This window comes from Camelus ferus, chromosome 25 (genome assembly GCF_009834535.1).
Source record: "Camelus ferus isolate YT-003-E chromosome 25, BCGSAC_Cfer_1.0, whole genome shotgun sequence".
Classification (NCBI taxonomy): Eukaryota; Metazoa; Chordata; class Mammalia; order Artiodactyla; family Camelidae; genus Camelus; species Camelus ferus.
This window is the reverse complement of record NC_045720.1, coordinates 17,045,395-17,070,916: the sequence shown is the minus strand read 5'-3', so window position 1 is coordinate 17,070,916 and position 25,522 is coordinate 17,045,395. Positions and strand designations below refer to the sequence as shown.

Sequence of the window (25,522 nt, the reverse complement as noted above, 5' to 3'; positions counted from 1 at the left end):
AATGTGACAATGAGTGTGTATATGTCCATGAATAACTGAAAAATTGTGCTGAACACTGGAATTTGACACAACATTGTAAAATGATTATAAATCAATAAAAAATGTTTAAAAAAAAAAAAAAGAAAAAAAGTCCTTTCTGAAAAAGACTGTTTTACGAAAGGCTTTTTTTTTTGGAGGTGAGGGGACTCCATTCCAGGGTATTTTTATTATTTAACTGGTATCTCTAACGTGAAATAAAACACATATAACAACTGTGCCTCCGTGGGTGCCCTGTCATCAGCCAAGATCCATCTCCTTCAACAAACTTGAAGAAAAACCACTATAAGAAAAGAGAGCCCTGTTCTAAGATATTACTTTTTTATGTGTAGATTGTTACCAATAATTACTCGCTTTGTGTTCTGAGAATGACATGAGGGGAAAAAAAGGCTTCTTGACAAAAGGTTGTCATTAACTGGAAAACATTTTACTTGGCTGGATGAGAATTTGGAGATTCTGCTTTTTGTTTGAGAAGAGCATACCACGAAGCTGACTCTTATTGAGGTTTTGAAAAAAACTCAGAAAAACGAGGAGATTTCGTTGTGGTCTAGGGGCTTCAGTAACCATTCTCCTCCAGGATCAAAGGTTCCTTTTCCCAGCAAGTTTTAAGAACGTGCTAACCAGTCAACCAGTCGGCCCACAGAAGTCAAATAAGCAAACCTCCGGGGCACATTCCACATGCAGAAGTGGCAACTCACAAGTCAGGATCTGCTGGTTTTGTGCTGGAACTGAAGAGAGGGCTTCATCCGCCTCGCGGGTGCCTGAGGCCTCAGATGACTCAAAGGCATCTTCCATTAATGTGGGCCCAGTATTCTTGTTTATCTAGTGCGGCTTTCCCTTCTTTAAAGTTTTTGGAGACACCTCCCTCAGTACAATGAAACCCAGATCAACCTCAGTGTTTGTTTATAAAAGGAGACTAGGGTTTTCTTTCTATCAGATCAGGGAAGCTTGGATCCAGAAACAGTTTAATAGTTCCTACCAACGTGGAATCAGGGAGGCAGTTAGCAATACACACTGCCCATCTAAGTCACAGTAGCATGGCATTAAATGCTGGATGTAGGGAAAGACAGAGAGATGTTGTATGAAGTGATGGATTCTGTAATTATACTATTACTAACTGCATTAACTGTTCTCATTAACCATAATTATATTAATCAGATCAGGGAAAGAACTTGGGCCAAGAGGCATTCATATTTTATTCAGGGCATGCTACTCAAATTTTGGCAAAGGATACTCAATGATGCTACACTTTTACTTAGTCTGTCTCTAACATGCCCTTGGGAGTCAGCTAGAATCAGGGAAATCTTTAAACTTGGGCAGAATCAAGTAACAAAGACTTGGTTTCATCTAAAATAACATTTAGCTTTTTGAACTGAATGTTGCAGCTGCCAAAATTCCAGATCGAAGGCATTGTCCTAGGTGAAAAATCGATCCATCGCCTGGTTTACAGTTTCATTCTTTTGGGCTTGACTACCTGATTACCGGCCACCTGGGAAAATCAGCACAATGGATATTACAGGATAATCCTCAAACTTCATTTAACCCCATTAACTTTTCCACATTTGTTTTTCCCCTCAGTATCTCTGTCCAGCAATCTTCTTTCATCCCTCAAACACACTTAACATATATATTTATTTGAAGAGTAATAAATGCAAATTACTTGGGATTACACAATACACAAATCTAACTTTGATGATTCCATTAACTTCATGCATTTTCCTTTTTCAAAGTCTTCCCAGATTATCAAAAGCTGTTTTCCTCGGACTACTCTTAGAAAAAACTGCAGCAGATAAGTTTCTAAATATCATTCTTTGGGAGATTTTTTTCAATGGAGCTAAATGGAATTAGGCTAACAAAGAGATGTGAACTACTCGTTTGCACTAAAGAAGATGCAGTTTCCCGACAGTGAATTCCTTTTTAAAGGAGCCCAGCATCCTTCCCACACAGGCTTGTGTCTCCATTCTGCTAACACTAGCCATCTAGTAATTGCTCAGCAAATGTTTATTGAGTAAATTAATGAGCACTAATTTAAAGATACTTAAACAATTAGCAGGTAATGAATGATTTGTAAATTAGCAATTCATAATAAATTACAAATTATTTAGTTAATCAGTAAATAATTAAACTTCAATAGAGATAACAAAAAAATATTCAGTAAGTAAACAAACTGCCAGGAATAAAAAAGGAAGATTCCCTTAAGAATTAAAGGTTCAAACTACAGAATATTTGCGATGGAAAGAAATGTTATTATTTTCAAACACTATAAGATAGAAATGGGGACTGAAATAGAATTAGATAAATTAGTGAGCAGTGAAATTCACTACGCCATCTTGCATAATAACATGTTATTAACAAAGATTTCTTTAATATTCAACTGCTAAATGCCCAATTTATAATCTCATGGTTAAAACACACTTGAGGGGTTTTCTACTCACACTCCATTGTTTTGCAGATGAGGAATTCAAGCCCCGTTTCAGATGCATGACCTACCCAGGTTTAGTTGGCTAGTGCATAGCTGGGTTCCTTTCTAGTCAGTTCTTTTTTTCGTTTTCCTCTATCCTCCTGCCTCAATCCCTATTTCTTCAATGTCTACTATGTGTCATTTCCAGGCACAAGACCAGTTCTTGTGAATTAAGAGGTGATGGGTCTCAAATAAATGAGGGTGCACTTGTAACGGTTATCTTTTTAAACAACGAGGTTTCAAAGGCAGGCCCTACGCTATCCATTACCTTCTGAAGCTGACCTGCTTTTACCCTTAGTGGTTCACGCCACAACCGTTTCTACTGATAACTGCTTCCAAGCAGCAGAGGAGGCCTGTTTGTGGATTCAGTTCATCTCCTAGCCTTTCTTTTTCAATGTACTAAGGGAATCCAACTTAAATGTGAACAGACAGAGGTGATAAAGAGGAAAGGATACAGACTACAGAAACGTCCAAAAGAAAGCCAGCCAGTTTCTTACAAAGAAAGTAGGAAAAAATAATAAGTACAGTTTTCCAACCAGGAAACAGGCCTCGGCCACTATAGCATCCAGTATACATCAAAGAGAAACCTTAGCCAAAACACTCCTCTACAGATTTGAGTCCATCTGTCCCTGACATTATGCTAATTATCTCAAAATAGAGTTTCAGTGTAATTTTCCTTTTTTTTTCTAGTTCTAGTTAAAGGTAAGAGTATCTCCTGGTGAATAATGCCTTCAGTATTAAATGATCTTGAACAGTCATGCTTCGGAAATACAGATCATTCTAGAGCTCCAATGGGCTAAGACAGTCTTCTTGGTTTCAAAAATCCTTCACTATAGTTGGCATGTTCTATGGTGCAGAATAGCATAGAATGTTCTATAGCCACCAAATATGACTATGCTCAGCTTTTAATTAACAAGGGTAAAATGAGGAGAGTAAGGATGGCGGAAGTGCCCCAGACCGGAGCCAAATAATTAGTTGTAGGTGTCAGAGGAGCCAAGTATTGCCATCTACTGGCTGTGTGGTCTGCGTCAATTTTCTTTTCTGAGTTTTAGATTCCTCATCTGAAGAGAGATTCACACTAATATATCAACAGTGTCCCAGGGTTAGATTATGTGTGTCAAATATCACTTTATAAGTTTCAAGTGTGATGTGAGTATCAGTGGGAAATTTCTTATGAGTAACAAAATCTGTAAGATTCTGGGGACATCCTCAGAATAGTTAACTGTGCACATCTAGGAAATTAGACAAACGCAGTGACCTTTTATAGTCTACAAGGGTGCTTTCCGTCTGTACCCAGCTACAACTGCATCCTTTACTCTGCAGCCTTTTCCCTTTGTTGGGAGAGAGGCTAAACTTTGACCTGAAGTTAGCAGAAGTGTATTTTGCAAAAACAGAAGTAATTATATCTTATCCCTCCTTTTCTATGTGCTCACCTGAACATCACTGTGAATTTACCATCCAATGACAGGTTTGGAGTTAAGATCCTTCCAGAATCTACAAAATGCTGTCCCAACATTTCCTCTTCTAGAAACACCTCAGCATCCCCTGAAAGATTTATAAAGGAGGACACTGTGGCAACATGTGACCTTTTGAAACTGCTCATGGTATGTCCTCTCCCTGGAAGGAATTCTAATGTCCTTCTGTCTTGTGTTACCTGCTGCATACGAACCACTGGGGAAAGGCACTAAAAAATTAATGAATTTAAGAAGAGCTGTGCAAGTTTCCCTCTTGGAGGAGCCCTCAGGAAGGGAGAAGCCGAAAGAAAGAAAACATTCGAAGAAATTATGCTGTTCCCCCAAGGGCGGCATCTACAGAGGACAATGGCAAGGATTTGGAGATGGACTGTTTTTCTGGTGCCCACTTCCCTCCAGGACAGGTTTCACTACTGTGCTGGCCACAACTGGGAGAAAGATGAAGGAATCTGATCAATATCTGAGGTACCAATGCTACAGAAAGAAAATTCTAACTCTCATGACTGTACAACTGAGGGCTGTGGAGATGGAGATGAAGGGGTTTGATAGTGCTATGTTTGGCACGTGCCTGTGTGTGTGTGTATAAGAGTGCAAGGTAGAATTCAGAATACCACTAAGAAAATAAGACAGACATAGTCAGGGAAGGGAAGATAGGGTGTTGAAGGAGAAACATATGGGACCAGATATACAAATTATCCAGAAAGTAGAAACATATACAACATCCAGAGAGTAACTACTAACAGCCAAAGAAAATATTTTGCATTCAACAACTGACACAGAAATACATTTGCCATGTATTTTTAAGTGGAAAAGAGAAGGCTCTTCCACTCTCTGAGGTATAATGCCATTTCTTACACACGTGTGTGCAGAGACAACAGCCCAAAAGGATGCACATCAAAATGTTTGGACCAGTGATGATTTCTGGATGTTGGAATTAGAGGGAGATTTTACATATTTTTCCTTTCTGTGTTTGTGTGTATTCTCTAAATTTTCTGTATTGTATTACAAAAAGGAAAAGAGTAATAGTTATTTTTTTTAAAACCATGACTTCTAAATTTCTTTTATAACCATTACTGAGAAAATATAATTGGGCAAAGGGGGGAAGAGGGGTCTGCAGGCTACAGCCTGTGGGCCAAATCCTGCCTGCTGCTTGTTTTTGTAAATAAAGTTTTATTTTATTTAAAAAAAATTATTGTAGTAATAGTCAGTTTACAATGTGTCCACTTCTGGTTTACAACATAATGTTTCAGTTGTACATATATATATATACATGTGTTTGTTTTCACATTCTTTTTCATTATAGGTTACTACAAGATATTGAATATAGTTCCCTGTGATATATAGTAGAAACTTGTTTATCTATTTTTATATATACTAGTTAATATCTGCAAATCTCAAACTCCCAACTTATCCCTTCCTACTCCCTTTCCCCCTGGTAACCATAAGTTTGTTTACTATGTCTGTGACTCTGTTTCTGTTTTGTAGATAAGTTCATTAGTGTCTTCTTTTTTCTTTTTTTAGGTTCTACAAATGAGTGATATCATATGGTATTTTTCATTCTTTTTCTGGCTCACTCCATTTAGAATGACAGTCTCCAGGCCCATCCATGTTGCTGCAAATGGCATTACTTTATTCTTTTTCATGGCCGAATAGTATTCCATTGTAGAAATACACCACAGCTTCTTTAACCAGTCATCTGTTGATGGACATTTAGGTTGTTTCCATGCCTTGGCTATTGTAAATAGTGCTGTTATGAACATTGAGGCACATGTATCTTTTCAAATTAGAGTTCCCTCCAGATATATGCCCAGGAGTGGGATAGTAGGCTCATATGGTAAGTCTATTTTTAGTTTTTTGAGGAATCTCCATATTGTCTTCCATAATGGCTGCACCAAACTACATTCTCATCAGCAGTACAGAAGGGTTCCCTTTTCTCCACACCCTCTCCAGCAATGATTGTTTGTGGACTTTTTAATGATGACCATTCTGACTAGTGTGAGGAATAGCCAATAGGCATATGAATATATGCTCAATATTGTTATTATCAGAGAAATGTAAGTAAAATTTTATCAGAACACAGCCATCTCATTTTTTTCATTTACATATATATACACAGGCAGAGTTCAATACTTGTGACAAAGACCATATGGCCTGAAAAACCAAATGACCCTATATGGCCCTTTACAAAACAAGTTTGCCAACCCCTAGGTCAGAAGAACCCTTCCCTTGATATTGGATTACCCATTACAGCTTATGAGCTGTGTGAGCTGAGGAAGTCAGACTTCCCTGTCTCACTTTCCACATATATGAAGAGAAAGATAACTCCCCTTACAGTTGTTAACATATAAGAATTGTTTAAACACTGTTCCCTGCACATTAGGGAACTCTCAAAAACATTACCCTATTATCTACTTTCTTTACAGAAGATACACCAGTCCACCAGTCCACTAGGATGTGAAACCTAACGCAACTGCCATTTTTGTTGGTCAGAATTGCTCAATATTAGCAGCTCTGAACTTTAGCCACTCACTATTCTCATTTCTTCTGCATAAATTATAATCTCTGAGACTGTCATTAAGGTAACTTTCGGTTAGCCAACTTGCCATGAAGGGCTGGAACCTGAAATCTAGCATCGGTTGCACCCAAGTCTAGACATTTAGATGACTGAAACCATATGGCTGTATTTGTATTACAATCTGTTACTTGTGAGACACAGGCTAGTGAGCATTAAGTGTAGCTATGGGGTGACAGATTCTGTATTCCTGCCCTGCCGTCCTGAACAGAAGCTTTTCAGATAAAGGATATTCTTTCCCACCCTCCAAAATAACACCTGCCTCTTGAATTTCAGTGGGCCCACCAAGCTGCCACAACACGGTGACAATCCCTCTTGGCCCTGAGCAGAGGTCCGGACATAGCCTGCCAAAACCCACCTGAACAAAATATGGGACTCCAGACCCTGCAAAATTTCAAGTCTGTCATTCAAGTATACTTAAAGATGACATTCTGTGGGCTTGGTACAGATTCAAAATCAGAATGCTTCAAAAAAGTAAAACGGGGCTTCTCCAAGAATGAGACGGGAAGAGAGACTTGATTATCAATGGAACGTAATTATAAGAAGTTGCAGACAGGAGAGGACAGGATGAGCCTCATGAAGAGGAGGCAAATCAAGAGACTGAAGGACTAATAAGAGTATTCTTATCAACAGAAATAAAGAAAGGTTTAAGTTCAAGACTAAGCCTATTGAAGGAAGAACAAACTCAATTTAATCCAATCACCACTTATTAAATGTCTCTTTTATGCCAGGCACTGGGTTAACACAGCTAGAGATGGTGCAATACATCGGATGCTTTTGCTACCCAAGAGGAGTTTCTGGGCTGGTGGACGGGAGATAAACATGTAACCAAACAGTACGTGTTAGAATATTGATGATAGCACCTGTCACTAATTTGCTGTAAAAAATGTAAAGAAAATACAGAATGGAAAAATTAATGCAGCTTGGAAAGCCCCAGGGAAGGTAGGAAAGAGGAATAATTTGAGTCAAGCCTTGAAAATGACTAAATGTCCACCAGGTGACTATTGGGACAAGAGTGAGAGTGGTCTGCTGAGTCTTGGGATATGATGGACACAAAGAATGGCTAAAATGAAGATGAGGAATATTTATGCCAAGCTTAAGAATTTGGACTTTAGCCAGTGAATTTTATTTATACATATGTACACACACATATATATATATATACACACAATTTTATTTTAAATGCAGAAAGTGACCTGGTCAAATGTGGTTTAAAATGACAAAAAAAAAAAAAAAAGGTTTCCTAGAAAACCATAAAGGAGGATATCACAGGAGATTGCTCAGGAGAAAGACTGGAAACCTAGACCACAGAGATGACAGTAAGACTCACGAGGAGGGAATGCAGACAGGATACAGCATGTTTTCAAACTGAAATGCAAAAGTGGAGACAGAAAGTCTCCAGAAGACCCAGAAGAGAGGGGAGAACAGACGAACCAAACTCTGGGGGGAAGAGGACATGTGATCAGGAAGAAGGGCCAGGGTTAGGGTACTGGTCCTGGGAAAGAGATTTTCTCCTCAGAGACAAAGGAAACAGCTAAGGAGTGGTAAAAACACAGATAATATTGCAGGTAGGGATGTTAAAGAAATTGATCACTGCTAATCTCTACTTTTAGAGTAACAAGAGGGATGGGGGCTTTGTGGAAAGGGCGCTAGGTGTGGAACCACCTGTGGGGACCAGGAAAGGGGAAAAGCTGGAGACTGGTGAAGGAATTATCCAATAGCTTTAGGATCCACCCGGGCCAACAGCTCATGCATTGGTGATATCTCTCATCTGCACATTCGATTTTTTTCCAAAAGTGCTTTGAGCTGGTCACTTCACTCATCATTAAAGATGCTCTACCATTAATGGCTGTTGAATGACACTCAAGAGTGGAAACTCTGATTTCCTTAGCCTGAGACTCATGCCTTCTCTCATGTAGCTCTCAATCTACTCTTCTATCTCCACCTCCATTACTGTTCCCTCCTCAGGATTCAGAAACCCGAATGCTTTCAGGCTTAGGTGGGTGTTAACATGAACATAAGAAGAGGCAGGGTCTGAGGCAATAGGGAGTGGTGAGGTCTGTGGCTCAAAAGCCATTATATTTTCTTCTAAAATTCTCGCAGGGGCAAACAAAATAGATAAATACAACTTGATATTTCAGGTAACATCCCTTCTAAAATTTTACATGAAATAAATTTAGCCTCCTCCAAGCAGACTTCCTAATAAACCAGACTCACAGATACGAGTTCCTCCTCAAGTTCTCCTTGGTACTAACCCTCATATTTATTTTCTGTATCACTCACTTGTAGGATGCTATCTTTCACAGCAGAGAGGTCAAAACATGAGCTTTGGATTCAGATGACTATGAGTTAAAACCTTGACTTTGTCTCTTTTAGGCTTGAATGACATAAGACAAAGTATCTAAGTTTTCTGAGCCTTATTTTCCTCATTTGTAAAATGGAAATAATAATACTACCTTATGGGGTTATTGTGAAGTAAAATTAATATATGCAAAATATTTACTGGAGTGCCTGGCATGCAAACACTCAATAAAAAATTTTAATAATATATAGTTTTCCCCACATGATGATAATTTTCTTAATTGCACGAATCAAATCTTCTGAATTCTTTATACTCTGAGTTACTAGAGAAATGTCTTGGGAGTATTTGATGCTAAGTGTTTGGGAGAAAAGTTGATGTTTATTTACAACAATTAGCACTACTCACAAATGCATGGGGCAAAGCAAAATTTTAGTGGGCTGGGGAAACTGAAGTTGGTAAGTTTTTAGGGCCCTAATTACAGAACTAAGATACTTTTACAAACAATGAAACAAAAATTACAAAAAATACACATTTGTATATATATCGATACACACACACACACACACACACACACACATATATACACTTTTATAATAACAACTAACACCAAGTTTGTAAGCTACATATCACTGTAATTATATTTTAGGAAAAGGGAAACTGAGGCTTAGAGAAGTTAAACAGACTTGGCCAAGGTCACCCACAGTGAATCATCAGTGGAGGGGACCCCATCACATGTCTCCACAGTCCATGCTTTCTCTAATCTTTCATAACTATCCAAGGCATACAGTTTGTCAGGAGCACTTAGCGGCCACATTACCCTAAAGTTAATATGGGAATCGAAAAATGTATCTAATGAGACTCTGAATGAGGAACATGAGAGTCCAAACACAGGTGGATTGCAATGATGTTGGCCAAGACCTCTTGAGGACAGTGGCATTTCATCCAACGGTGCTAGAAGTTCTTAAATAAAATCAAAGCCGAGTGTGGGCTTCGGTTCCCCCCATAAATGACCTATGGCATCACGCTCATCACCATGAACAGTGCCATCTGAAGGAAGAGAGTCATCGGTCCACTAAGCAGATGGCGTCTACAAAGGCGTAGATTCTAAGCCCCTAGCAGAGCACAGCGATGAGGTCCTGCCCGTACAGCCTGGGCTTGGTGAGGATAGCAAACCTACCTTGGCAGGGAGAGAGTACACAGTATGTTAATTTTCAAACAGGGATTGGGAGCAAAACGAAGGAGAGGGGATCTCCAACTCTGTAATCTGACTTTTGCACATCCCCTAAACGCAAAAAGCAAAACAAAGACAAACTGACAGAGTTATTAACAAAGCCATCAGCCGAAAAGGAATCAAATGGATACAGAAGCTGAAGAGCAAACGGGGACTTTTCAAGACAGAACGTGCTTCATTGATTTAATTTCTCTGAAAGAGTAAAAAGCTCAGTGTTCAAACTAAAGGAGCAAAGAAAGTTAGACCTTCGATCATATTTGATTTAGCATAATGTGACCTTCTCATAGGGAACTGGGAAGGTGGAATAAAGAGGGGGAAGGGAAGGAAAAGCTGGGTCTGGCTGAAAGTAAGGAAGTATGAGACTGAGACTGAGATCGCGTTGGTGGCTGTAAAACGTTCCCTGTTCCTGGAGTTGGAGTGGAAAAACACGCTCACTGAAAGGGAGCCCGTTTCAGGTATCCACTCTGATTACTTCTAAGTGAGACACCCTGCTGGACTTTTCCTAAGAATCAGTCTCCTGTTCTGCCATATCAATGTGACCCAGCTTTGAACATTTCCTGGTAATCCAAGAAGCTGTGTGCCCTCACACAACTCAGTTCAGCTCCGGGCCTCTGTGTACTCACGTGAACAACAGGAGGCGGGAGGAGGTCCCTCCCAGTCTGACATGTCACGGAACCAATGGTCCCAGCCTCTCCCTCTCACTGTGGTTAGCACAGTGCATGGCCCGTGGTGGTGCTCATTACATGCTTCTAGCTCACTAAACACAGACAAATGGTGAGGATGACACATGACAGTATTGAGCCCCTACAAAGTGCCAGCACTGTTCTAAGTGTGCTCCACCTCCTCCCACCTCCCAGCAAGCCTGGGGGGTAGGTCCTGCTGCTGTTAAGCAGCTGAGTCACCCACTCAGCTCTGGGCTTCCTCCCCTGGAGCAGCTTGCAAGATTACCGAGGGCTACTAACCCGTTAGCACTGAACGGCTCCAGACACAGTTCCAGGGACTTGACGGGGAACAGATCTCAGCAGAGCTTCTGGCACAGAGAAGGCCTCCAAGAAATGATAGGCGTTATGCAAGATTTCAGAGGTTTTCTAAAAGCAGGACTGCTCCAGGGTTACAACTTTGGTAAGAATGTTCCTTCTGGCGGGGCACTGCCATTTCTCAGGTTCCAGAAGCCTTTGGTGTGGGTCTGGCTACCTGGTGCTGGCCGGGAAAAGGGTACCTTGCGCGTGAGAGATGCACTGGGATATGGGTTTAGGAAGCTAGCTCCTGACTCCAGCTCTCCATTTCCTGGCCTTGGGACCTAGACACACCTTTCCCTTCAGTCTCAGCTTCCCAAACTATGAAACCTATAGTGGGGAGGGTAATAGCTCAGTGGTAGAGCGCATGCTTAGCAGGCATGAGGTCCTGGGTTCAATCCCCAGTGCCTCCATTAAACCAAACCAACCAAACAAAAAACAAACCTATAAAAGTGGTGAGCTGAGGGGAGGGGCAGACCATTCAAGAGACAACAGAATCAGGTCACCATAATAATCCTCCCACCTGTGAGAGGAGTCGACTGTAATAATTCTGCAGTGGGCAGTCAGTGGGTGATAGAAGAATGGTGGGGGGTGGTATATTTAAGTCTATCCTACTAGTTAAAAAAAGGGAATATTCCTTCTGTTCTAGTTCTGATCTCTGCAACAACGAATAGTTCACTTGGTGACAACTTCTGCTCTTATCCTGCCAAATACCATCTCTAATATTAAATAAATGATGTATTTAGAATATCACTATATGTTCCCTATGAGCAGTGCTTTCCTTATGCTAGCTTACAAAGCGGCATTGCTCTGTGATGAAAATGGGAGAAATACAAACAATGTATGTTTTTCTTAAAGTAAAGCATATTCCATTTTTAAATCATGAGTTTTTTCTGTTGTTTTTTTTTTTTTTTGGTTAAAATTCCTTTGGTTTATAAAGTGGTGGTGAGGGTAGTTTTTAATTTAAAAAAACTATTAGTGAGTGAAATACAGAAGTGGCAGCTACATGCTACTGCAATAATTATTTCCTGAAATTTAACTTACCTGTGCAATCCAAGTCTTGGATTGCACAGGTAAGGCGCAGACACGCAGAATCTCAATAAGACAACAGAACTGCTCTCCTTTCATCAGCAGTAAATCTTCCAGCAACTGACAAAACTACACCTTTCGTTATAAGAATGTTCTGATAACTTCAGATTATTCTTACAGCAAAGAATGCATAAAGTGGATATTCAAACCCAATCTCTTTATATATAACCATACACTATAGATAAATTCATATGAAACCATATCTATCTATTTATCCATCTATCATCTTTAATCTAAATGATCCTATAGCCATTATGGAAAGACGTGGGATGACAGTTTCATTTTTTCCCTTTAAAAAATATTATCCCCATTTTAGAAAACCTGGGAAGCACACAAGCTTTTAAAAACCAACTTTATTGAGATATAATTTACTTACTATAAATTTCACACATATGAGGTGCCAAGTAGGTAACTTTGACAAAGATACAAAGCATTTTCATCACCACGGAAAGTTCCTTTGCTCCTGTTTATAATCAATCTCCCTCCTACCCACTCCCAACTCCAAGCAACCACTGATCTGACTGCGATCACTGCAGTCACTGTCGGTTAATTGTGTTTTAGAATTTCATATGATTGGGATCACACCGTGTGTATTCTTTTGTACTTCTTTCACTGAGTGCAACGTGAGGTTCATTCGTGTCGTCACATGCATCGGTAGTTGGTTCCTTTCCACTGTCCTGTATTGTTTTCAGTGTGAATATAGCACAGTTTGTTTATCCATTCTACTCTTGATGGGCCTAAAGGTTGTTCAGAATTTTTGTCTGAGTAAAGCTCTTTGAGGTATTAGCGGACGGGAATTTTTATGAACATATGTTTCCAATTCTCTTGGGTAAATACCTCAGAGTGGAACTGCAGGATCGTCTAACAAGAGTGTGATTAACTGTGTAAGAAATGTAGTTTTTGAATCAGGTGGCACTGTATTTACAAGAACGATGTAAAAGAGACCCAGTTGCTCTACCGTTAACAGTACTTGGTGTATTGCCAATCCTTTGAATTTTAGCCATTCTACTGTGTATAAACTCACTGGGGTTTTATTTGCACTTTCCTGATGATGTAATATTGCTGAGCATGATTTCATGTGCTTATTGGCCATTCTTCTGTCTTCTTTGTGACGTGTCCAAATCTTGTGTCCATTATTATTGGGTTGGTCCCTGCTCCGGCTAAGCAGGTCTTCAGGGCTGTATCTCCTGAACGTGCCCTACTCTCCAGGTTTCAGGGTGGTGACTTGCATTGTGACATCAGTTCTCTGATGGGTCCAAAACAAAACAAAACAAAACCCCACAACTCTGATTTTCAGTTTGTCCAGCTTTTTCTTGTGAGAATCAGAGTGATGACATCCATGCTCTTTACATATCAGAGCTGAAATCAGAAGCCTTCTGCATCTAGTGAGATGATGTGACGGTCTTCATTTACTCTGTTAAAGGGATCGACCACATTGACTGATTTTGAAAATGGAAACAACCTTGCATTTCTATGATGCAACACCCTTTTGTCTCCTGCTAGAGTCAACCTGCTTGTACTTTCTCAAACTTTTTTAGGTGTATGTTCATGAAGGATATTGATCTATACTGTATCATTCTTGTAATACCTTTGTCAGGTTTTGATACCAGGGTTACTCTGGTCTCATAAAATGCGTTTGGAAGTACTCTCCCCTTTCTCTATTCTCTGAAAATATTTGCAGTAAGTTTGATTACTAATTCTCGACTGCTTTAGTTCACTGGAAAAAGTCTTTGGTGAAGTTTTCTTCATGGGAAGTTCTGATCAAAAGTTTAATTTATTAAGAGACACGTGGTTATTTAGGTTTTCCAGCTTTCTTAAATCAGTTTTGTTACGGTTTTTAAGGAATTAGTCCATTTCATCTAAGTATATGGGCATACACCTTCTCATAATATTTTCTTACCTTTCAATGCATGTAGAAAACTTAGTGATGTACCCAATTTCTCACTTGAACTTGTCTTTTTTTCTCTTGTTCAGTCTGGCTAGATGTTTATCAGCTTTGTTGATCTTTTCAAAGAATTAACTTTACCTTTGTTGATTTTCTTTATTGTATGTTTCCTGTCTCATTGATTCCAGCTCTTTGAGATTAGTATTCTTCCTTTTCTACTTCTTAAGGTAAAAATTTAATCCATTGATTTCAAGTCTTTCTTCTTTCTTCTCTAATACTGGCCTTTAATGCTATAATTTTCCTCTAAGTTCTACTGTAGCTGTACTGCACAAATGTCTGAAATATTAATGTTTCTATTATCATCCAGTTCAAAATATTTTCTAATTTCTCTTGAGATTTTCCCCTTTTAAGCATGTGGTTAACATGAATGTGTGTTAAGTTTCTAAATATTTGGGATTTTCTTGTTATCTTAGTAATGACTTTTTTCGGTTATTCATAGATCATTTTTTTTTTTAATGACTTCTAATTTAATTCTGTTTTGGTCAGAGGATGCACCCTGGGCTACTTCAGTTTTTTGAAATTTACAGAGGTTGACTTGTGCCCTGGCGTATAGTACATCATGGTGAATAATCCTCCTGAATTGGAAAGTGTGCATATTCTGAACTTCTTGGGTGTAGTTTTCTGCCTGGCATATGGTAGTGACTACATACATTTTAAAAAAATAAATGAATTAACTGATTTAACAAATAAATAATATAAATAGAAAGGGAGCAGTTAGAGGCTAGAATGAAACTACGGTTGACCCCTGAACAATCCGACGGGGGGCTGGGGGAGGTTAATTGGCATATAGTACATAATTAGCCTTCTACATCCATGGTTCCTCTGAATCTGCAGATTCAATGGACTGTGTAGCACTGTTGTGTTTACTACTGTTAAATACCTGCATCTAAGTGGACCTGTGCAGTTCAAATCCACTTTGTTCAAGGGTCAACTGTATTTAGAGAGAAAGGAGGGAGTCGGTGCAGCGAGACTGAAGATGAGAGGACGGCTGTAACCGAGGAAGCCAATATCCAGAAGATATACGGGTTGTCTGGTTAAAGCAGAGGCGGAAAAGGCTGTCTGCAGAAGGAAATGCGGGCATGCTTTCTGAAACAAGAAGAAGGAGAAGGCAGCTGTGACGGATGGTAAACAACTGGAGGGAAGTCCCATCGGACAGGCTGTAACGTCTCAGTGTAGCAGAAACCAGAGAGGAAGGAAGGACTTGGGAGGAGGCATTTGGGACATCAGCTCATCAGGCCACTGGCATGAAGGAAAGGATGGAGGATGCACCCTGTCTCCCTGAGGCCTGGCACCAGAATCTGGACTTGGGGACAGTCATCGAGGGTTTCCTTCAGTAAAGGCTTCTAACCCAGGAACCTAAACAAGATCTGGGTGGGGGGTTCAGCTAAACCTCAGCAGAACTTTCTAATAATTCTTTCAACTGTCGACTTAATGTGACAGGCCGTACCGTAGGGCTTTATCCTGGGAGCTACAGGCTGGGATACTCACTCCAGGTGAGGAGGAGTAAGAAAGGCTTTTGCAGGAGGTGGTATCTGAACTAAAGCCTGAAAGGAAGTTGGGATTAACCAGGTAAACGGGTGGGTCTGAGGACTGTAGGAAAGGGCATGGTGTTTGAGAGCACAGTAGCTAAGGGCAGGAGGGAGTAAGAAAAACCACAACTGTCAGTCCAAAACAGACCCCCCAAAAAGCAGTTTGCTTTTAAAATTATGAATGCTCATCCCTGGGGGTGTCTGAGCAAAGGCTGGCTGGGCACCTAGCAGAGGCTTCAGAAAGGACACACGGGGAGACATCTGAGGAACTGGCAGTGGGGCACTCACCCCCCACGCTCTTTCCTCCTGGAAGAACTTCCCTGACCAGTGCTCCTGGCCTCTCTCCTCCCCTCTATACGGTGCCCTTGGAAGCAGGAAGTGGGTTTGCTCAGCCCAGACTCCTGTTCTGTCCTGCCTTGTGACCTGTGTGCCTGAGGCAGTCTGCTTTCTTTCATGAGGTTAGAGGGGCAGCTCCCAGCTGTGTCAGCGACCAGAAAGCCTAGTTTAGAAGGAGAATATTCTCAGCAAACCAATTCGTCTGAAGACCTAAATGACAATCTCCAGAAGAGCTTTATCAGGAATGAAGCTGGTGTTGTGATCTGCACTCATACTTCTCACTGAAAGGTATGTTTTTAAACTGACCCCACAAAGCCTGGGATGACTCCTGAAGTCCCTTGCAACGTTCAGAAGTCTATTACCATGAATCATTAAGACAGCCAAAGCCAGCCACCTTGGTTTAAGAACGCCGAGGAGCACAAAAGTGATGTTAGTAAGCTTTCTATCAAACGGGGTTAAAAATGAAGAATAAACGCTGCTATTGGAAAATTAACTTATGAGAAACAACTTGGGCCCAAATGATGTCAGAACTTTACTATGTAGATATAAAATGCTTGAGATTCAATTAAAGCCATAGAGCAGTTCTTGAGGAAGAGAAACATAACAAAATACAAAGGGATACAAAAGAAGAACACACTGTTCAGAGGGAAAACCAGTGAAGACCAGCAAATGCATGGACGAGGCACCGTGGTAGTTCAGTAAGCACACAGTTACTGGGCTGCACTGGACCCCACAAAGCAGTGTTCCCACAGGTGCAGCCCATAAAACAACCACGCCACTTCTTTTGACACTTGTGAACCACATGCCCCATTGGTCTCAATGGGTAACTCCAACCACAATAAAAAGACTAGGAAGACAAAAGCAGAAGGATACATGTTAGCAAATGCACAGAACCTACAATCCAGAGGTTTGGAAAAGGTAAAGAGGTTCCCCCTTTACTCAGTAGCATAAGAAGAACTGCCAAATTTCAGGGTGCTACATCTAAACAGAACATTTTGAAAAGGGGAAAGGGGTACAAATGGGCAGTGGTTGATGCACAAAAGGAACCAGACGTGGGGTGGGGGGAATAGCTCAGAATAGCTCAGTGGTAGAGCATGTGCTTAGCACGCACAAGGTCCTTGGATCAATCCACAGTATCTTCGTTAAAAAAAAAAAAGAAAAGAAAGAAAGAAAGGAAAAGAAAGAGAAAGAACCAGAAGTATTCAGCTACTCTGTAGACCACTGACAATCAGTACTAACCACGTGCAGGGACACTCACACGATAACTGCTTACTCCTACAGACACCTAAAAGAGCCCCACTGCTGTTCCACGATGCAGGCCACGTGGAGCCCTTTTACACATTAAAAATAGCTTTTAAAAATCCACTTTGTATTCTGGGGAGCTCTGAGTGCTTCACCCATGAAAATAAGTCTTTAAAGTTGGCCGGGAAAAGAACCTTTTGCAGACGGAGGGCAGGATGCTGAAGGAAATGAGTTGACTTTAGCAACCACCACAGGAAGAATCCCAGGCACAGCCAGGGGCTGCTAACGCCTCCAACCTGAAAGGATTCTTAACTGTGCATAAAAGAGACTCGGAGAGTTGCCTGTGAGCTTACACCTGGCCCCGGCAGAGCTGCTTCATCAGCATGCCAAGTCTGGCCTCAGAAAGCTAGGGAAAGACTCCTGCAAGCACAGGAAAATAGACACATTTCTTTCCTTCAAGCCTAATCTGATGATTTAAATCTGTCTATCCTAATGCCTCTCAGGTGCTCAAGCCATCTTCCGCCTGCTAAGAGCGTGTCTGTAGGGAGTTACCACTAGTAGCTTCTCTTCTGATTAAACACATCTGCCACAAAAATAGCAGGTGCCTTCCGGACACAATGAAATTCTCGGGAATTCGAATAGGAAATCTGCAGAAGGTGCCTTTGAATGCTGGTGCCTTAAGTTTTCTTATACTTTGGGGAAACTGGGGTGGTGGGGGGCAGTTTGTTTAGAATTTAATGTCTTTCAAACAAAAGCAGCAGAAAAATATTAATATAGTGGAATCGCTGCCTAGAGCAAATTTTAGAAAAATCGAACAACTACCGAGGTCACAGGGACATTTTCAAAAAATTTAAAAATCATGACTCTTATCGAATACAAAAACAAACACCTATTTAAGATTTTGTGAAAACCGGTAAGGTTAGTTACAACCAACTCAAAGGAGAATCCAAACAGCAGACACATTTTTAGACCAGGAAGGGTGAAAGGAAAACGTAAATGGGAGGCAAAGCGCACCTTTTCCACAGTGGCTAGGGAACTCGACTGCATCTCTGTGGGACAGAATTTACACATCGACAACAGGAATTATTTTATACTGCTATCAGTTACCTACAACTTACAGGGTTGTACGACAGCTTCGTAGAATCAGAATTAGATAACCCAAAAGTATGTGCTATTGAGGATGCACAGTTTTCTCCAGAAGCACAATTTTTTCCCCACACAGGGCACTGACCATTTTATTTATTGCTGTATTCCCCAAACCTGGTGCAGGGTAGACTCTCCATAAATACTTGCTAAAGGGATAAACGTCCACTATGTGTCAGGCATTAAGCTAAACCCTTCACATGCATCATCCCCTTTAATCTTCCCCAAAACCCTTTAAGATAAATATTATCCTGGTATCGCTAACTTGAAACCAGCTGATGCGATGTTGCACAGTTACTACCTGTCAGAGGCTGGGGGTGGAGGACAGGGATGGGGGAGGATTTACCTCAGGTTTATGATCAGAAAGCTCATTTAAAAAAAATTAATTCTTATTTTTTATTGAAGTGTAGCCAATCTTTTTTTCCCTTATCCTTCTTTCCATTCAATATACATCTTTTTTATTTATCATCACAGTACCATGTGCTTCTAAATTAAGGGACTGTTTATCTGTTACAGAGATAATATGCTTCCTCGATGAGCATGACACTGGAGATGCTTGCTTTAAGACAAATAAATGAGCAGCCGTACTACAGAGAACCTAAGCATACATAAGCAAACCAGGAACATCTTTACTGCAGCCTTGCAGAAAGCACAGGCTACTTACTAGCCCAGACTTCCGCCCCTCCCCCACAACCCTTAGGTGCTTAGGTCTCAATTGTTAGGATAATAAAGGTGGATGAATTCAATACTGTTTACGTGTGTGGCTTGTTTTCGCAGAAAGAAGAGCAGCACTTAGGAAAAGAGCAGCAGCTAACACTCACGCATGCTTACTACGACCGTGAACCCCAGCCGCACAATGAGGCGGCTGCTATTATCATCTCCTATTTACAGGTGGAGAATGCTCAAGTGCACCAAGTCCCAGAATCCCACAGCTGAGCTCCAGGCCTGGGCTTTGACCCGGCGCTTGTAAACACCGCCCCGCCCGCACCCTGAGTCACGCTACTGTCCCCATCAGCTGTCGAGGTTGGCTCTGCCACCACGTGACACGATTTTCCACAATCCTCTTTGCCCAGTTTATCAGAGCCTACAGGGGTACTAGGATTCCCGCAGGGGCCGGCATCCCAGGGCTGGTAGTGGTGGGCTGGCTGAAGTCCTGAAAGCTGTTTGCTGGCTATCTGGCATCTGTGACCACTTGGGTAGTTTACACTGACCCTTGGAGAGGCAGAGGCCAGAGAACAGGGGACCAGGGTGGTCTTCTGAGTCCTCAAACAGATGAATGTCAGAAAGATGGGGGCCAAATCTTAATCTGAAATCACTCTCTCTGTTCTTTAAGCCCCCAAAGAATCCCGTGCTTTCTTTTCTAGACTGAAAACAGGCTGCCCTCAGAATGGAGTCAGATATTAGACACCCTCCAGGTGAGTTCTGGCATGAAGCACAGCACAATGTCGGCATGCAGAAGGCGTCAATAAATGGTTGACTTGGTGGTTTACTGACATTATTTCATCTAATCCTCATAATGCCTTCCTGAGACAGGTATTATTATTATTATTATTATTATTATTATTATTATTATCTCTATTTTGGAGATGAGGAAGTGAGGTTCAATAACTTGCCTAGGTTAAGCAGCTTACCCAAGATCCTAAAAAGGTGGTGATTCACCAACAGCAAGGAGTTTCATGGAGACCAAGGTGCCATCAGAAGCAACATGACAGCCGTCTGAAACATGTCATTTAGCAGAAAGCCTTAGGAAGTGGTGCCATTTACTACAGAAGCACTGAAGCACGAGACCTTCGTTTCTGAGGGGCGTACAGCTCATCCTCTCCAAACCATTATAAATTCTTACCCTGCTCTCAAGGGTATCGCAGAATTCCCACCCCTAATAAGAGATAAACGCTGCTTTCAAATAAGATCATGAAAAAGGTTTTGCCATTACTCTCACACAGACATTCAGAAACATTAGGCAGAAATAATCTGATGAAGGTTACCACAATCAGCCAAATGGTTGGTAACTGGTTGATAACTTTTAGAGGTGGAATAACTTACCCTGTATAGGATTTTGCTTTTGACTTAAGGGACTAAGAAAAAAAATCTAGACATTTGGAATCTAAGAGAAGTTGCGACACTGGCTTCAGGATTTCATTCAAATGGGCCATTACCTCTAGTTGGGAGGAGGAAAGAAGTGCATTAAGGACCATTTCTATGCTTAAATTAGGAGGATTTCACTCTCTGTTAACTCAGTTTGAGCTACACCTGTGTGTTTCTCACATATTTAAATATGACTAACTTGGTCGCTCTGATTCTCTACCTCAGCGTTTTTTTAAATGTTATTTGATATTAGAAACCTTTTTTCCAAATTGAGTTTTCTGTACAATTTGAGTATGTAAAACGGACACACCCATCTCAACCCAAAGCACACCCCTTGTCCCTCCGGTAGCCTCTAGTACCCCCAAGGATTCATATGTACAAGTCTTCTCTGCTTAGAACATCTACGTATGAATCCTGTAAGCAAGTCAGTTTGAAAGACTCCCTTTCTTTTCTCTAGGACTGCCGAGCTCTTAGTTTCTCTAGAACCACCCCCCTCCAACGCCTTCCCCTGAATACCACACACGTTCATGCTGGACACTCGTTGGTTCTCTGAAACAATCACCCATGCTTGTTAAGCAGCATGGCTTGCATGGATCCGGAATTTATCACCCCTTTCAAAGCAAGCCCATGCCGGAAAATTTTAGCAGGAAGATGCCTCTTTGTGTTAAGGGTATGGGAAAGGCCACTGAGACGGGGAGAGGCAGAGGGAGCAAAGTGTTCTGGATACTGCATACTTTACCAGTTATGTCATGCTGTTTGAATGACTCGCTGTAGATCTGATACTGATTCGGACAATGTTTCTTCAGCCACTTGCAGACATCCTGCTGAGTCCACAGAGCCACTGGTTTTGACAGCTTCACCGCGGCCGACTATAAACACAGAAGGAAAAGAAGGTCTGTTAACAGCAGCCCCATTCCTAGAAAGGCACCACTGGTGGAAGTCCTGTGATGCGGGAAAGGCTACAGGCTGGATTCCCTGGAGATAAATATCTGGCTCTTGTCCTCCGAACTTCAGCAGACCTCCATACCCCTGAAAACCAGAAAGAAAGGGTCCAGGTGGAGAAGGGCCTGACAATCACATTTATTCTCGAGTTGTCTCTACTGAAAAAAGTCCCTAGGAAGAAGTGTTTTCTGATGAATATTCTAACCACGAGGCAATGGGGTTGCTAAGAAACTGATTAGATTTTAGGGATGAATAGCTGCCCCCAAGTGGCCTTTCTCTGTATCCCAAGAAAGTGTCTATTTTTCATTATCCCCTGATATCCCTAGTACCTAGTATAACTGGCTTCAGCAGGTGCTAACAATTACTTTAGAAATGAATGTTACAGGGTTTTGACACCTGCATGCTGAAAACCACACGTTGGCCTGGGAGCTCTGGATTTAGGGCCGTCCTGTAAAGTCTAGGAATTAGCTACGCACAGGAGGAAAGGAAAAAGTCAATTCCACCAGCATGTGGGGAATGGTAATAACGTAATGAGGGTGGGTAGACTTCATGGAGAAGCCAGCTAGCCCAGGTCTTTTACTGCCCACTGGACCTTTCAGGGAGGTGGATGAAATAAATCCAAGGTGCAAAAGACTCAGCCTTTGGCCAATGGCAGGTTACAGATACATTCCTGAACTAACACGCACCAATTGTGCTACATGCTGGTCTTCCTCATAGACCCCAGGAACTTGGATGAAGCTAGAGGAAAGCCTAACTAGCTAGAATTTTTATCATTCTGGATCCATTTTTACATTCTGGGTCAGGATTTTCATACAGCTAGGTCTCTAAAGGGTGCTGGGTGGTACACAGATCTGGCCTTGAGCATCACTGATCTCCCCAGGGTCATTCTCTTTCACTTCTCTTTCAATGTTTCAGATTATGCAAAGGGAGAGTCTCAATTTGTATGAGTGAGATTTAACATCTTTCTAACACGTGCTAACATGATTTCTGACAAAAAGAGGGCTTGCTTCAGCCTCAGAATTGTCATCAGAAAGTGGAACCTTCGTCTAGTATATAACTATTTTGTTTTTACTTTTTTTGTATTTAAGGTTACCTTTGTGACAAATAAATTATGACCAAAAATATATTTTATTTTCTGCAGTAATATGTAGTTTGCTTTTTAAAACTTGAGTTAAAAAAAAAAACTGGGTCATTATTTACAATTGCCCAGATATGGAAGCAACCTAAGTGTCCATCAACAGATGAATGGAGAAAGACGATGCGGTGTATATGTATATATAATGGAATACTCCAGCCATAACAAGGATGAAATTTTGCCATTTGTAGCAACATTGGTGGACTTGGAGGGCATTATGCTAAGTGAAATAAGTCAGAGAAAGACAAATACTATATGATATCACTTATAATGTGGAATCTAAAAAATACAACTAGGGAATATTAAAAAAAAAAAGCCGACTCATAGATACAGACAACTAGCGGTTGCCAGGCGGATGGGGGAATCTGGGAGGGTCAACCTAGGGGTGGGAGAATAAGAGTATAAACTATTAGGTATAAAATAAGCTAAAAGGATATATTATACAACACAGGGATTACAGCCAACACTTTATAATAACTATAAATGGAGTATAACCTTCAAAAATTGTGAATCATTATATTGCATACCTGTAACTTATATGATATTGTACACCAACTATACTTCAATAAAAAAGTCAACTTTAAGAAAAAATTAAGGAAACAGTAATGCAGATGTTAACAATAGTAAACAGTGGATGTGATATGCAGGTGATTCAAATTTAGGAAATAGTGCTCAGGTGTTATTTTTTATTAGTATATTTCCAGTGGTACGATTTTTGGGGCCATCACTTATAAAATAATCACAAACCATCCACAACACTTTTTACTTTATGCTGTGGTAATTCTCTTTTACTCTTTTTTTTTTGAATGTATATATATATATATATATATATATATATTTCTTAAGTGTGGCAGACTGCATTTCCCAAAGATGATTATTTTAAGATGATTTTATATATGCAAATATACATAGACACACACATGCAGGTATATATCTGCCTTTCATTCACTGTGGTTGTCATTCCTCCACTGCTATTTGGGGTTGATATTCCCTCCCCTTGAGTTTTGGCAGGATCCATGGTGGTCCTGGCCAACGGAGTACAGAGGCATAGATGCTATCCATGTGACTTCTGAGGTTATGTCATAAGACAGATACAGCTTCTGCCTCGCTCATCCCCTCCAGCACTCACCCTGGGAACCCAGCCATCATATTGTGAGGAAGCCCAGTTCCCATGAAGAGACCAGGTATAGGAATTTTGGCCAATCCCTCAGCTGACAGCCACCACCAACCCTATCAACCATCAGACAAACAAGCTGCAGATGCCTTCAGCCACCAGGCTTCAATTCTTTCAGCTGAGACCCCCGGATACCATGATGCAAAGACAAACCAGCCCTGCTGTGCCCTGAGTGAAGTCCTCATCCACATAATCCACAGCATCATCAACAGCTGTCTTCTGCCACTAAGTGCTGGGGTCATCTGTCTCGCAACCCCAGTGACTGGAACACTCAGTGAGGACAGAACAGTTATAACTACGCTCCCCTGAGTGCCTCGCACTCGACACATGTTCTCTACAGCCACAGTGAGTAAGGAAATGAACTAATGACGTGAAACCAATCTTGCTGAGCCTGTGCTCACATGCCTGCTCTGCGATTTAATCAGCAGGGAATTTTAAATCTAGCCTTTGCTTTTCTATGCCCACTGTGTGTTGTGCTCATGTGACTCCTATTCAAACCTGTCTGCCTCTTCCTTCAGCGCTACATCCTCTAGTCCCAGGCCCCCAGCCATGTTCCCTCTAACCACTGCGTGCAACCCTATCAATTGCTTTCCTAATTTCGATGAGCGAGAAGGGCCCCGGGCATGGATGGGGCAAATCGGGGCATGTTTTGTTATTGTTTAGTTTTATCCTTTTCTCCCGTTGTCACCTCTTTTCCTCTGCATGATTAGGAAAACAGAGTTTTGGCTCCTTTAGCTAGAAATGCACTTACCACCATGTTTCACAAGTCAGCACCTCTGAATCCAGCTCCTTCCTGCTCTAAAAATTCTCCTTCAGATTAGCTGAATGAGTTCATAGCTGACACATCATTGCCCGGAAACCCCTTGCAAGTTTCTTGCAAGTAAAGCTAATCACATCTTTTGAAAAATCCTACAAACCAGTCACGGAAGGCTGTAAATTAGGAAGGGAAAGGCGAGAGGATGAAGTCGCTTATACATCAATACACACAGCTTCTGGGAGGTCATTCTTCCACTTGCTCATTTCCTAGGAAAGAGGGCACCCTCAGCCCCAAGACAAGTCCCATCAACTGGGGATTCAGGTGGTGATTAATCCGAACACATCAAGTCAACTCAGAATACATCTGCACCCGCCCACCACGTACGCCTGTGTTGTGCATTTCCTTCTCTAATAAATCCGGGTGTTCTGAGGCTAACACTCCAGGAGCTGCTTTGCTTTTCCTTCACAATCTACTCTTACTCAGCAGAAATTTGGTGTTACTTGTCTGGATAGCAATAAACTCAAAGCTTCAGGCATAGATTTTTTAAGACCATATGAACCTATGGGGATATGTCTCCATGGAAAAAGGCATAACAAATAAAACAGGGAGGGATAAACAGTCCTGCCATTAATAAGCACTGTTTGTTTCTTCTTAATCAGATAGCGATACAAGTACTGGCCCCATTTATCAGCTGGTTCTTAGCCTTGGCTTCATTAAGAAACTGTTGTTAGTTTGTGACACTTGTGAAGGGCTGTCGGTGGTGACTCCCGTTGCCCCAGTCTGCAGCCGTTCTCACAGCAGACTTTCACAGGTTCTGCCTCACCTTCTCTTTGTGTAGCAGCCCAGGTCGACTTCTGTTAATCCTCCATCTCTCATCACGCCCCTGTCCCCGACAACAAATGAGTTTGCGGAGTGAATGCCATAACCTGATATCTTCCAAGAGCTTAAAATAATTTGGAACAACCAGCCTGTGTTAAACAGACATCAGTCTACTTATCACACTGTCCCACTGGGAGGTGCAGAGCTGTCCAATCGTAACAGCTGTTGAGTGTTCC

The 25,522-nt window shown here is 41.3% G+C and overlaps 1 protein-coding gene across 7 annotated transcripts in view; it reads right to left on the bottom strand.

Moving 5' to 3' along the window:
- SAMD12 (sterile alpha motif domain containing 12) overlaps positions 1-25,522 on the bottom strand; it is a 375,925-nt gene that overhangs the window by 208,414 nt on the left and 141,989 nt on the right. For 5 of the 7 annotated variants that reach the window (XM_032468094.1, XM_032468093.1, XM_032468098.1 and 2 more), the window contains exon 3: positions 21,199-21,328. In XM_032468094.1, the coding sequence (XP_032323985.1) occupies positions 21,199-21,328 (130 nt within the window). Of the gene's footprint in view, positions 1-12,491; positions 15,211-21,193; positions 21,329-25,522 lie in introns of those variants that run through there. The other 2 variants (XM_032468095.1, XM_032468096.1) reach the window with 2 other exon arrangements.